Genomic DNA, 14,513 nt, shown 5'->3' with positions numbered 1-14,513 from the left:
CTGGGTGTCAGCCTAAATCAAGTGCAGGCAGTGCTCGCTTGTAGGAAGGGAATAAACCCCCGGGACCAACAGCCCTGGTGCAATGGTAAGTCGAAGGGCAACCTGCCTAGTAGTATGTGAGTCCCAATACTGACTCCCTGCAGGAGCGTGTATGCAGGCCTAAATATTACAGACCCCCCCAAGCGATTTGAAAAAACCGCAGAGAAAGACACTGCCTAATGGTGTAGACCGGCAGGCAAGGCTCCTCGGCGAAACGTCTCCGGCTGAGAAAACACGCGAGGAATGACCGGAATACCGAGAGACGTTTAGTCGATGAGCCGCGCACCAGGCGCCCTCTAGTGGCAGGAGGAGCACCGCGAGCCTGAGCAGCACAATCCATGGCCGTTAGGCATTCTGACGCTCCCAGGGCCGGGCGAGTGAAAACCGAGTAGCGGTTCCCTCGCTAACGCACACGAGAGAAAAGCGTCATTTGCTGACCGAAAATGTAATCATCAAAGCTTTGAAAACGAACGCACTTAAACGGAACTGCACAATACAGCAAAAGCTGACTGGATAACCAATGTTCAGCGCATAAGCGAAGCGCGTTCAGGAAAAGTCAACAACAGCACAATTTTACACATTAAGCATGAAAAAACATTCCTATCTACCAATTATGAGGAAAGGAGAAAACAAGGCACTTATCTGGCTGCAGCATTAAAGAAAAGAGGCAAAATCCTCGCCTCCGTTCCTGACATAGAATTGGATAGTATGAATGGGCTATATTATTACTTTTTACATCATTAATAAAAATAAATGTTGTACTTCTTTGATAAAAACAGTATCTGTTGGTTCTTTCTCCTTCCTCTTAGTAATTTAGGTGCCACTGTTGTGGGATTATATTATTTGTGTTGCCTTAAGTCTTTACACTGTAATGGTTCCAATACAATTATTGGGTTCCTGAAAATATTCCTTCATTGAAATAAGGAAATCACATTATTGTAGTTATTTATTCTGATGATTCCCTTTGAGTACGCACACCCAATTTCATTATTTTTGTCAGTGTTGCTATTGAGTATTTTTTCCATTGTTAGGATTTACTTATTTTCACACACTATTTATTTCAAAGAGGGAATTGGACTTGCAATTGCTGAAACGCACAGTCTTTGGTATCCTGAATGAATACCAAAACTAGCACGGAGGAGTGACTTTAAAAAAAAAATCTTTTGAATGGCAGATTTACAGGCTACGCAACCAGTTTGATGGCACCAGCGTCATAAGCGTATAATACATGCACATATACACACACATCCACATTACTCAGACAAGCATATATTTACCAATCGTAATCTTTCAAGTAAATAGAAGGGAGGACAGCTTTCCATTAAATTATAAAATGGCAGGCTCCAAAATTACCTTAAGAACCAACAGTGGCACACAGTTAAAATGAGTAGCAAATATATTACTATGAAATAAAGAAAATGAAAAAGACCAAAACCATGAAAACTTACATGTTTTTTCTGACCCATACCCAAACGGTTTGGGCATGTTTTCATAGCAGGAGAATGAAGCATATCAGTTGAGTAACGATCGCTGCGATTTTTTTGCTGGACTTTCCTCCTAATTTCAAATCCTGATTCAATATCAGGTTCCTCTTTGCTGTCCAATACATTTTCTGTGAAAAGGGCACAATCAACTTAACAGGGAGATACTGCATGGAGTCGAACGCATTCAGCACAGTAATGAAATTCAAATCTACAAACGAACATGCATAAAACATGTTAAACAAGCATTGGCATAGCCAATAGGTCTCGCCTTTGGGACCTTATGTGTTTAGCCAGAACTTTTGGCTATGAGAGCATTGTGGCTGCTGTGCATCATGTTGAAAAGTTATAATAAAAAGTGTTAAGCATTTTTGTCACTTTTATAATAATATACAACTGAACAACCTGATAAAAAAAAGATTTTAACATAAAAAATGTCTTTGTTTTTAGGTCTCGAGCAGAGGCGCGCCACAAGTGCAGTGCTTGAAACTGAGCACCTCTCCCGGGCCTGTTTTTTTTTTCTTGGTCTCTTCTCCCTATCTCAGAGCACGGCTATGCCCCTTTCTTTCTTGGTAAAGGTTTAGAAATGAAAATGAATGACTGCTAGAGTCCAGCCAGAAGATACCATCTCCTTAAGCTTCTGCTCACGCTTTCTATTTTTAACATTCGTGCACGATTTCATCGCTCCGTCTTTCGTTTGTCTTTTTTCTTAATTTCTCACCCAATTATTTTTCTTCCTTCTTTCAACCTGTTTTCCCATCAGTGTCATTGTCTTTAATTATTTTGCCTCTATTTATCATTTACTTTCTTTTTCCTTTAGAATCTGAAGGAAGCTTTTTTCCTTTTGTCCAATTGCTGCCCCTCCCTCCTTTCCTTCTCAACCTCGTTCACTTTCTCTCCTCTGCCTTTTGCTTTTTCTTGTGGTCTGATCTCTACCCTTCCTCCCGTACTGTTTCTCCCACACTCGCCCCTTCATTCCTTCCCCTGACCACTTGTCTATCCCGCCATCCACAAGGCCGCCTTCCCTCTTCAGTTTCATGCTCCATCTTGTTAACTGACCCTGCATCAGTTCTGTCACCTCATTTCTAGTCTTCGACAATAAAATACACAGAGACGAGCGTGGATACACGCGAATGTAGAGACGTATGTGTGTTATGTGATATATATATATACGCGCTATGTAAATGGCCTATCTATTATACACACATGTATCTCAATTTAAAAGAGCAGGAACTGTAACAAATTCACAGCTTCCCTAATCAATAGTGCAGGAACTGTGAGCATTTAACAAACGTACGGTCACTCTACTCACTAGAGCAAGGACTGTCAGCATCCAACAAAAGCATGGTCTCTCTGCTAATTACTGGAGGAGCTCTACAAATATAACAGAAGCAAAGTTTCTCTACTCACTAGTGCAAGGACTGTGAGCATCCAACGAAAGCACAGTCTCTTTGTTCACTCGTGGGGGAGTTGTGCGAATATAACAGGTGCAAGGTCTCTCTGCTTACTATTGCAGGGGATGCTAGTATCCAACAAACACACTGAAGGGGTTGTGCACAGGTAACAACCGCAAGAGCTCTCTACTCGATAGTGCAAGGGTGGTGAGGGTCCAACAAAAGCATGGTCTCTGCTCACTGCTGGGGTGCAGTATGAATATAACAGGACGCAAAGTCTCTACTCACTAGTGCAAGGACTGTGAGCATCCAACAAAACTAAGGTCTCTGTTCAGTACTGGAGGAGCTGTACGAATATAACAGAAGCAAGGTCTCTATACTTACGAGCCTCCAACAAAAGCATGTTCTCCCTGTTCACAACTGCACGGGCTGTTAGTATCCAACAAATGCAAGGTCTCTCTACTCCCTAGTGCAAGGGCTGTGAGCATCCAACAAAAGGACAGTCTCTTTGTTCACCACTGGAGGAGCTGTACGAATATAACAGAAGCAAGGTCTCTACTCACCAGTTCAGGGGCTGTGAGCAGTGAAAATCATTGGCATAGCCAATAGGTCTCGCCTTTGGGACCTTATAAGTATTTAGTTATGCAGCATAATATCCTTGGTGCAACCACATCAACTGTTGCATGGCTAAACACTTATACGGTCCCAAAGGCGAGACCTATTGGCTATGCCAATGCTGGTTTTGTACTTGCACTGCTGCCAACTTGTTGCATTGAGTAGAGTGCATTTATGTGGCGTGTAATTATGTGGCACTGAGTGGTATTATGTGGAGTGTATTTATGTTGCATTGAGTAGTGTAATTATGTGGTGAGTAATTATGTGGCACTGAGTGGTATTATGTGGAGTGTATTTATGTTGCATTGAATAGTGTAATTGTGACATGCGATTATGCAGTACTGAGTGGTATTTTGTGGAATTTACGTTGCATTGAGTGCAGTGTAAATATGTAGCATATAATTATGTGGCACTGAGTGGTATTATGTGGAGTGTATTTACGTTGCATTGAGTAGAGTGTAATTATGTGGTACTAAGTGGTAGGTGGAGTATTTATGCTGCGGCGAGTAATTATGTGGCGTGTTATTATGGGGTACTGAGTGGTATGTGGAGTGTATTTATGTAGCACTGAGTAGAGTAATTAAGTGGCTGTAACTATTTCGCACTAAGTGGTATTTTGTGGAGTGTATTTATGTTGCATTGAGTAGTGTAATTATGTGGCCTGTAATTATGTGGCACAGTGGTATTATGTGGAGTGTATTTATGTTGCATTGAATAGAGAGTAATTATGTGACACGTAATTATGTGGTACTGAGTGGTATTAGGTGGAGCGTATTTATGTTGCATAGAGTAGTGTAATTACGTGGTGTGTAATTATGTGGCACTGAGTGGTATTATGTGGAGTGTATTTATGTTGCATTGAATAGTGTAATTGTGACATGCGATTATGCAGTACTGAGTGGTATTATGTGGAATTTACGTTGCATTGAGTGCAGTGTAAAGATGGAGCATATAATTATGTGGCACTGAGTGGTATTATGTGGAGTGTATTTATGTTGCATTGAGTAGTGTAAATATGTGGCGTGTTATTATGTGGCACTGAGTGGTATTATGTGGAGTGTATTTACGTTGCATTGAGTAGAGTGTAATTATGTGGTACTAAGTGGTAGGTGGAGTGTATTCATGTTGCATTGAGTAGAGTGTAATTATGTGGTGTGTAATCATGTGGTACTGAGTGGTATTATGTGGAGTGTATTTATGTTGCATTGAATAGTGTAATTATGTGATGTGTAATTATGTGGTACTGAGTAGTATGTGGAGTGTATTTACGTTGCATTGAATAGAGTGTAATTATGTGAGGTCTAATTACTTGGTACTGAGTGGTATTATTTGGAGTGCATTTATGTTGCATTGAGTAGAGTGTAAATACGTGGTGTGTATTCATGTGACACTGAGTGGTACGTGGAGTGTATGTTGCATTCAGTAGACTGTAATTATGTGGCATTGAGTGGTATTTGGAGTGTATGTTGCATTGATTGCAGTGTAATTTTGTAGCATATAATTATGTGGCACTGAGTTATGTGGAGTGTATTCATGTTGCATTGAGTAGAGTGTAATTATGTGGTGTATAATTATGTGGCACGGAGTGGTATTATGTTGAGTGTATTCATGTTGCATTGAGTAGAGTCTAATTATGTGGTGTATAATTATGTGGCACTGAGTGGTATTATGTGGCGTGTATTTGTTGCATTGAGTAGAGTGTAATTATGTGGCTTGTAATTATGTGCACACAAGGGGCAGTCTGTGGCGGCACAGAGCCCTGTGTTGTCTTATGTTTGCTACTTCCTGCCGATGCCAAGGCCGTGCGAAAGTAAATCTCCTGTGCTATATTTAGGCAATTGTCGCTTCCTGTCGAATCTTTGCCTAACCTGAATGAAGAAGCGTCCTATAGTGCAGCGCATTCGCGCTGCGCTCGGCTCGACCTAAAAAGGCAAATTTTATTTGTGACTGTGCTGTGCAGCCTTCCTCCTAGTCTGACGGGGGACCGTGCCTGCCACCCCTGAGTAGGCTGGAGGGAGCTCTGGCCCAGTGGCTGTGCTGGACGAAGGCTGTTAGTCAATGTAGTGTGAGGGGAGCCAGGGAGTGTCAGAGCCCGGTTGATCTCCGCTCAGGGGCACTTCTTAGAGTCCGTTTTGGAAGAACGGCCAGGGGCAGCTTCGGGCCAGGGCGCGCCGAGTCTCTGGACTGTCAAGGGTACATTACCTAGAATATGGTACAGCTCACGTTACCTGTACCTCTCAAGTGTACTGTGCTGGCAATGATATCTAATAATACAAACAACAACCACTTAACTTGTTTTATATAGCACTTTGTGTGCCTCTTCTTTTTCCAAGTGCTGTGAATGATAGATATTACTATTGCGCAATTTATGGACTCAGACTGTATGTGTGCGTGTTTGCAAATATGAAAATATGCACAAGATAGTACAGCAAGCACTTTTAATAATAAAATTAGATCTATGACATTTAGGTATGTGTACCATAAAAAACAACTTTTTATTCTGTTCACAGCCTCTGTTTTTAGCTGTAACACCCAGTAAGAAAGGAAAGTTTATGAGGGAAATGATGCCTGGAAATGAGGAGATTTCACAGGCCTGCGCTCCTTTTCTGAAATTAAATCCTAGTGTTTGAAATAATCTTCATACATGCTGGAAACGCCTCAAATCGAATTGGCACTTAGTGCTTAGATAACAGGGTTTTTATTAAATAATGTAACAATACGAGTTCAAGCGAAGTGGCAATTGGAAAGGTGACTGCTGGGTATGCTGTGCCCAACGCCCTCCCAGCCCCTTCCCCAAGGCTCCATGGTAAACACAGATCCGCGCAGCAGGCGCGCCACCTACTGAGCCACCTGGGCGGGACGAGGTCCGGTCCTTGCAGCCTGGAGCAGGTGTTCTGAAGCTGGGAGCGCTCGGCTCCCTGCAGTCACGGGTGCACAATGGAGTTGTCAGGGCTCTTTGAAAAGAAGCCTTAAGGCGCTCTGGAAGTCGGCTGGAGTTGGGGCAGGGTGTGGGGGGGGGGGCAGTAGTGGAGGGGTAAGAAGCACTCATGGCGACGGTCTAGCCCACAGTAACCAAGAGAGTGTGGTGACCATGAAGAAAGATCAAACACGGCAAAGCGCAGGCTGCAAATTAGCAGCTCAAAACAAACTCTCAGACATATCTTAAAGGCACTTCGGGGGGGGGGGGGGCACAGGCAGTCTAGTGCTGCTGCAGTCACAGTGAGATAATTGAAACAAAATTATGCCGGTAAGGAATATACAACTGGGCTGTGAAATACTTCTTGTGAATGCACGTTTATTGTATTATTCTTGCTGCTGAAGTTTATTTTTATCTAAGCAACGCCGCAAAAACAGCAGCTGTGTGTACCGTAACTTTAGAAACAAGACCGGGAGCGAGCAGCAGCCGTGGCAGAAGTGTAATTTGACGCCGCATGGTCTGATGGAGTGGGAGGAGAGGAGTGCAGTCCTAGGGAGCTCGGGAGCGAGCAGCTGGCAGCCTGTGTGCCCCTGCTCGTTCCCGAGAACCATAGGCTATGGGAGGGAACATTTAAAGAGAAGGTGGGACATACCTGAGCCTTTGGCCATTTGCGTGCTTTCTTTTGTGGAAGCCTTACACAAATGGGCAAATCAAATGTGTGGCCATAAAAAAAAAACAACACAAGGAAAAGATGTGCCAGATGGAAGTCCTTACTAGAAGCCTTGCAGCGCATGCGCGCTGACTCAGGCGAGACATAAAAAGAATGTGAAATGCGCACTGAACTTCTAGCTTTATACTTTATTTCATCCATACTCTTGGAAGGTCTTTCCAAAGTACTGGAAGGGAACAGCAATCTTATCATTAGTGGTTAAAATAAATTTAGAAGCCTGTATTTATATGCAGCAATCATTGACCTGCTCCGACCCCATTAAAAAAGTTCTTTTTTCCTCTACACACAAGACACACACACACCACCTACCCACCCCTAGCCCGACAGGCTGTAAAAGTAAGAGACACTAGCTGAAAAAGCATTTGCAATGCAATAGGTCTCGCATTTACGAAATTTTGAGCTACTGGCATTGTAAATGACAATGCCTTTTATTTGTGTGTTGTTTTTAAAACGGATAAATAAAAAAAAGTCATTTACAATGCCAATAGCTTAACCTCTCGCAAATGCGAGACCTATTGCATTGCAAATGCGTTCGATGCCCTTGCTATAAAAATAATGAAAAAGAGTTAGGAGACAGCATGTCCTGCCTGCATCAGGCAGAAGAAAGCTATTTGAGACAATAGTGCTTGGAGGCTGTAATTAAAGCCTACCAAATAACATACGTAACAGGGGGTGTCGCCATGGGAGGTTACAAAATGGAACAAGGTGATACTAAGGAGGGAGTACTAAGCCTATTGACCAATGAACAGCCACAGTTTACAGTGGACAATGACACAGGCCAATGAACAATATGGGCAGATAGTGGGCGGAACTTCAAGTCCCTATCTGAATACAGTAAGCCTTGCAGAGCACCGCATGAGCTGCCCAGGCTTGACCGAAAAACATACTTACTCCTATATACCATTTCCCTCCAGTTTGAATTAGTAAAAAGGTACAAATATTTCTCACCATTGCTCGAATCCAACTGCGCATTTGACACAAAATAATAAATGCATAAATCCTACTCAAGACATAGTAAAAGTGGCTGCTTAGCAAATTTCAACCTAAAAAGTTCTATGAAATCTACGGAGTCCATATAAGCCCACCCCCGAAGCGATGTCAGTTTCTTCTGTCACTATTTTCGCAAAGCCACTCTTTGGAAACAGTGAGCCAAAAATAAATCTTGTACTGACAAGTAAAGGTTGAAAGAACTGTATTACTATAGTAAGAGGGGATCCTGAAGACAACAGGGCCCTCAGTTTGCAGAGCAGGGAGGAAGGATGGGTCAATGAAGGAATCTGTGGCTAGATCCGGTCGCTACCAGATGAACGTTAAACAATATCATCCTTGGAGAAAGGACTGCGAGCTGACCGCACAAAAGATTCCGAATAGGAAAAGCCGGTCCGAAAGATAAAAGGGACCAGACTATCCAAAAAGACATAGGTGAAGCAAGGATTCTCACCAAAAGGACTGATCTCCCTGAAGAACTATGGAAAGCCCGTAGGGAGTAGAAAGCTATAAAGACTGTGAGAAACATGGTATTGAACCAGTAAAATAGGCAAACCCTAAAAGAGGGATGCAACCTAAGATCGGGAGATGCAAAGAAACCAAGGGCAATAGTCCATAGATTCGAGGCTCAAAACCCAAATGAAATGAGCAACACAGTTTGCTCAACTGCAGCAAACATACACAACGAATAAAGAGCACCCACCGATCCTTGAGAAAACTACCCAGAGAAACAGATTTAGAAAAAAGGGACCTCCAAACATAGAATGATGGAGAAAAAACAGAACAATGAATGCTGAAGATCACTAGAAACACAAGAATAGTACAAGAAACAGTTCTCATACTGAGAACCCTGAAAGATATAAGGCATCCTCCGGAAATGTTGCAACAGAGAAGCTCATTGAGGAAAAGGAAGGAAAAAGAAAGTACACCCAAAAGAAGGGTGAACCAAATCATCAAGAAGGGTGTAGCTAGAACGCAACATACACATTATAGAAGGCCAGACCACCATATGTGCAAAAGACACACATAGTCCAAAATGGGATGGGGACACCCCACATCTTCTTTATTACCTCCACAACTATGCTCCACAGAATGGTAAACCGGAGAAAGGGCTCCAGAGAGCAGAGGAAAAGAGAGGCCATCGAAGCCGCGTGACGCCTCGACATCGGAACGAGCGTCGTCAACGGCACTACTATCGGAACCGGCAGACAAGAGCCTGACAATGACATTGGAGTCAGCGGACCAGAAGCAGGCATCGAGGCTGGTAGCCTCTACGGCCTGTGCGCCAGTGTCGCTATGGTTTTAGAAACCGTAAGCTGACCTGAAGCAGAGGGAGAACCCGCCAGCAGGAACACAGGCATGGCCCCATGCACATCCGTGGGGCACTAGGGAGCTCCAGAGGAAAGTGATTACCCACAAATAGAATGAAGAGATGCATAATATTTTCTTTTTTGGGTCAAAGTCCCCGTAACCCCATGCCCAGGTAGACTCATTCCCTGACACGTCAACAGAAGAGCAGTGATCGGCGGTAGGCGATGAAGGCACGTGGCACTGTAACTGCGACCGCCTACACCTAGACTTACCTCAGGACATCGAAGGAGAATGACTCCAGCGGAAGCGGCTCCTTGAGCGGACACACAGTGTCTTTAGTACTGCTTATTTTAAGCCCCTTCCTACATTACTTTCTATAGAAGGGTGTTGCAGTTGTAGTGATTGCCCATGTGTTGTGCTGGAGTTACTCCAGGTCTGAGCTGCAGTACGTTTATGATTGTTTTGGGACTTTTTTGGCTTTTTTAACAATAGAAGTGCAGTCTATGACTAGCAATGGAGTTACTCTTTTGTGTATGGGTGGGTGGTTGTCCCTCCCTAAACCCTTTCTTAACCCAAGACTTCCTTCCCTTAACCACTACTAATTGGAAATCGATATGCCCCATTTTCCAGCCACTCTCTTCTCTACCACATTGCTATAATATGTGAATGTGTGTGTTGATCACTGCATAGAAAGATATGAGGCAGAGGAGTCTGCATGTAGGATTGTGAAAAGCAATTTTGCAGTATGTGAGTAGTACAACTGTAGTAGTACTAACTGTACTACAAAGTGTAATTTGTGACTACGCTCCATAGCAGATTTTACCACAGAAAATATGCATGCTTCAAACCGTAGCATGCCAATGAAGGGATAAAAAAAAAAAGTCCTTACATTAGCCAATATAGTCCACAGACATTAAACCTACATTACAGAATCAGAAAGGCACAAAATAGGAGATTTGCAAAGTTAGATACAAGTCAGAGATTGTCAAATAGACATCAACACAAGAAGCAAAGAACAAAATGAGAAGGGGAATAGAACACAAGTGGAAACCAGATCATGCAAGTGTAACAATGAAATATTTCAGTCTAGGACGCCACGGCATCAACCTAGGTTAATAATTAAAAGACAAAAGTAGTAGGACCCAATTTCACAACATTATATATGGCAAAGTTTATAAGATCAGGACAGGCATGTATGTGGGCTAAGGTAGCATTTAGATTAAGATGTGCAACATATGTACAGAGTAGCAGATGAAAAGAAAGCCTTGATATATTTGCAGTGGGATCCCAAACAGAAAAGAGCAGCACAAAGTTCTGAGTCTGAGTTCCGGTTGCAGATTGTTACAGATTCTAGATACATTACCCAAAAAGAAGGCTGTATAGGCTACTTCTTACTAATTTGTAACTTCCAATCAAAAGTTTCAGGAGGTGCTATTTATAACGGATTGTCAGATGTTTACCTGCCATTTTAGCAAGTACTGGCAGAATAAGATCGCAAGCTTCTGAGAAAGTATGTTTTGGCAGACTACTACATGGTCAGAAAGGGAGAAGCATTACATAAGTGAGATAGGCTTCCATTTAGAGGAGTTTGTTGCCTTTTAAGACCAGTGTGAAGTGATCAAACTTGCAGGAGCCCGTCAGAAAGCAAGCTACTGCATGTAAGTTGGTTTTGATGAGGGAAATGAACCAGATGAAGCTGGTCAAAAAGGTATTGCCAAAGTCCCTGTGAGATATCACAAGCATTTATAGACAGAGTTTCAAAACTTCCTCATGGATGTATGATCGGAAGGCGAGAAACTAGCTACTGCAGGCTGTTTTTGGTTAAGCTCTTAATGTGCAACTGTAGAAAAACCAGTTAGCCCACTAACCTCAGTGGGACAGGAGACTGCTGGCCAATTTCGATGAATGAAATGAAAGGTTTTATAAAGCAGGTGTATGCAGAGGCTTCTTAGCGCTAGCAGTCATTGATCTATACAAGAGGGGAAAGATAAATGATTATGGTTTCGGCGCGAATAGCCATGTTTTTAACGATTTCCTGAATGATTGTCTGTAGGTTTGATTTTTAATAGGCCTGGGCCAAAATTCCGTTCGCGGAAATAGCGATAATTTGGCATTTTCGTGCTCCGCGGAAAGTGCGAAAATTTCAAAATTTCAAAATTTCCGCATTCCGCAGCTTAGCGATAAATTGTTTCTTGCTCGCGCTGTAAAATACATTCTCGCGTGCTTACCTGAATCCTCGCGTTCGCCGACAAGTTTTCCCGATCCGGTCGCGTTCTCCACGAGATGTTGGATTGTTGGTAGCCATTTGCGCTGTCTCGCGACAGTTCGCGCCCGCAGTAACGTCATGCGTCGCGCGATCACGTCTTTCTTCTCGCGATCATGCACCGCGAGACAAGTGAAAACAAGATGGCCGCGCCCGCAAGCAACCGCATGGGTAAGTTGGCGAGCTGCGACCACGCAGAAAATACCGCGAACGGGCGGGAAAAAAACTTCCGCATCTTCGCGATATTTCTGCGTGTTTGCGGAGGTTTGTGACATTTTCACGATAATTTGCGAAAGTGAATTTCGCAAATTCCGCCCACCCCTAATTTTTAAGGCTGATGGGCAGTGTGTTCCATAATTTGGGAGCCAAGTGGAAAAAGCTTCTGCCACCCCATTTTACAGTCCTTACCCTGGGAACCATGAGTAAGGAGGCCGATGTTGACCTGAGGTTTAGTTGTGGGGTGTGGCATCTAATATGCTTACTAAGAAGGGCAGACTCAGCCCGTTCAATGTCTTATGCACAATGCACATTGATTTAAATTGGATCCTTGCCTGGACTGAGTCAGTGCAGGTCTCGAATGCTTAAGGTTATAGTACTGAATTTAGGAATCTTAAGCATCAGTCGTGCCGCTGCATTTTGTAGTGCTTGCAACTTGCGTATGGTTCTCTTGTTTGCTCTTAAGTAGAGAGTGTTATAATAGTAGATTTTTGATAGCACCAGAGCAACAATAACTGCTTTCCTAAGATTCATTAGGAATGAAAGATTAAACATTTCGTAGAGTCTTCAGCAAAAAGAAGCACAATGAGGTGATGCTTTTGGCCTGGTCAGATAGTGATAGATGGTCGTCTATCATGACACCGAGGTATTTTTACCTTTTTTACTGGCAGTGGGAATGACCCGGCTGCTTCCAGCCACCATGAGGAGTTCCAGAAGGAGATATCCCTACCGAACAAATGAAATCTGTATGGGTGGCAGGTGAGGAGCAGAACATCTGTTTTTTTATACATAATTTTTAATTGATTCCAGGTAGTCATTATAAAATGCTATCATATAAACATTGAAAACGAAATGGTTGCTTACCAGTAGGAGGAGTTTTGCAGTTTTAAGAATTTTCTGCATTCACATGCTCTGCCTCCGAAGAGACAGCCGCCTGTCCGGAGAGCCGAGGGGGACTCGGAGACAAGCTGCTAGTACCATCAACCACCTGCGACGCCACAGGGAGCCCCACTGGACTATGCGGTGTTACGGGTGTTACGGGCCGAAGAGGGGGACCCAGCCGGGCCACGTCCTGACGACGCCAAACCTCCATCATCCCTAGAGGCAAGGGGCTCAGTCAGCACCGGGGGCACACCTGCCAGCGAACCCACCTTAGACCCTGCACGCAGCGGAGGGTCCAAGGCCGCCCCAGGGAGAGGAGGGGACCCAAGAGAGGACTGCAGGGCCGCAGCATAAGCCACCATTAGTAGTTTCATCTGGCGCTCTCGCCGGTACTTCGGCTTGAGTTGTTGGCAGGCGTCGCAATCCGTCGAGTCGTGGTGTTCACCCAGACACCACATGCAGATAAGGTGTGGGTCCGTCGCGGACATTTGCCGCAAACAGGAGGCACATGTTTTAAAGCCCGAAGGCATTGCACACTGTTCCAGACGCAAAGCGTCAAAAGGGGTCTGAAAACAGGCCAGAGGAACCGCTTACTCCGGATCCGCGTTGCACGCGGAAAAGAATGAAAACTGACATCAGCGTGCAGGGAGGGACTTATATGACTTCGCTGACGTCACGTCCGTCACGTCCGTGGACGACGTCAGAGCGGGGTCATGTGGCGCCGTCCCTCGGCGCGCAGAGATGCTGCAAAAAAAAGAATTCCAGATCCAGTCTGACGCCTGGGATTAATTCTAAGTTAAGGAATCTGCGGCTAGATGTCTATCAGATTTCCCATTTAAACGTTATATGTATGTATCCATTAAGCAGTGTCAGAGACAGACTGCATTCCTTCAGGAGACCCATCTCATGAAGGCAGAGAGAGGCATTGCAGAGAAGTTTGCATGGCCTCCTCTATTACACAATCTACTCTGCATACGTCCTCAGCATTCTGAACTGGGGTCAACCCAGGGTACTCCTGCAAACCATACTGAAGGAAATAGACCCTGAAGGGAGGTATATATTATCGAGTGGCAAATGAGAAGGGAATGATATAGTATTAAATATATATGCCTTAAACGAGGACCAAATTGCATTCCTTGATGGGCAGTCCTCTCGTATGACCAAAGTGGTGTTTAGGGAGTTATACTGCATGTTAATTAATCTGTTATGGGGCACAAAATGATGTAAAATAGCACTTGCTAAACTTATATTATTTGACAACACAGCTCCAATGGACGGTCAGATGGCAGGCTACTTGTTGGGATGGTGCAGAACATGGAAGTCCATACACATCCTACCACAGACTCTAGTAATACAGTTGTTACTTAAATTGTTAAGGGAAACCCTTGTCAAAAACGCAGACATATTGATCAAGACCTGCCGATAGGTCTGTGACAGGGGCTTACAGAGTATAAAGATACCATATATTAGCAAGCTACCTATTACCTCCTTAGCTATTCTGCCACACTGGGGGTCTGGAGGGGATTGCAAGACTGGGATGCTCAGGGTCTCGCAACAATGCGAAAATTATATGCATGTGGCACTTGTAGGGACTTTCAACAGATTACTGGAAATTACAATATCCCAAATAGCCAGTTTGTGATCCATGTAGCCCTCTTGGTGGCCATTCAGAAGCAGT

At 43.8% G+C, this 14,513-nt stretch overlaps 1 protein-coding gene across 2 annotated transcripts in view; it reads right to left on the bottom strand.

Annotated features, from left to right (window-relative positions):
- The window catches only part of SENP6 (SUMO specific peptidase 6), a 755,486-nt gene that overhangs the window by 421,869 nt on the left and 319,104 nt on the right, over positions 1–14,513 (bottom strand). For both annotated transcript variants that reach the window (XM_085610971.1, XM_085610972.1), the window contains one exon: positions 1,488–1,651. In XM_085610971.1, the coding sequence (XP_085467097.1) occupies positions 1,488–1,651 (164 nt within the window). The remainder of the gene's footprint in view (positions 1–1,487; positions 1,652–14,513) is intronic.

Source organism: Triturus cristatus, chromosome 6, assembly GCF_964204655.1.
Source record: "Triturus cristatus chromosome 6, aTriCri1.1, whole genome shotgun sequence".
Classification (NCBI taxonomy): domain Eukaryota; kingdom Metazoa; phylum Chordata; class Amphibia; order Caudata; family Salamandridae; genus Triturus; species Triturus cristatus.
Note: the sequence above shows the minus strand (reverse complement) of the source record. Positions and strands in the feature narration are given on the sequence as shown.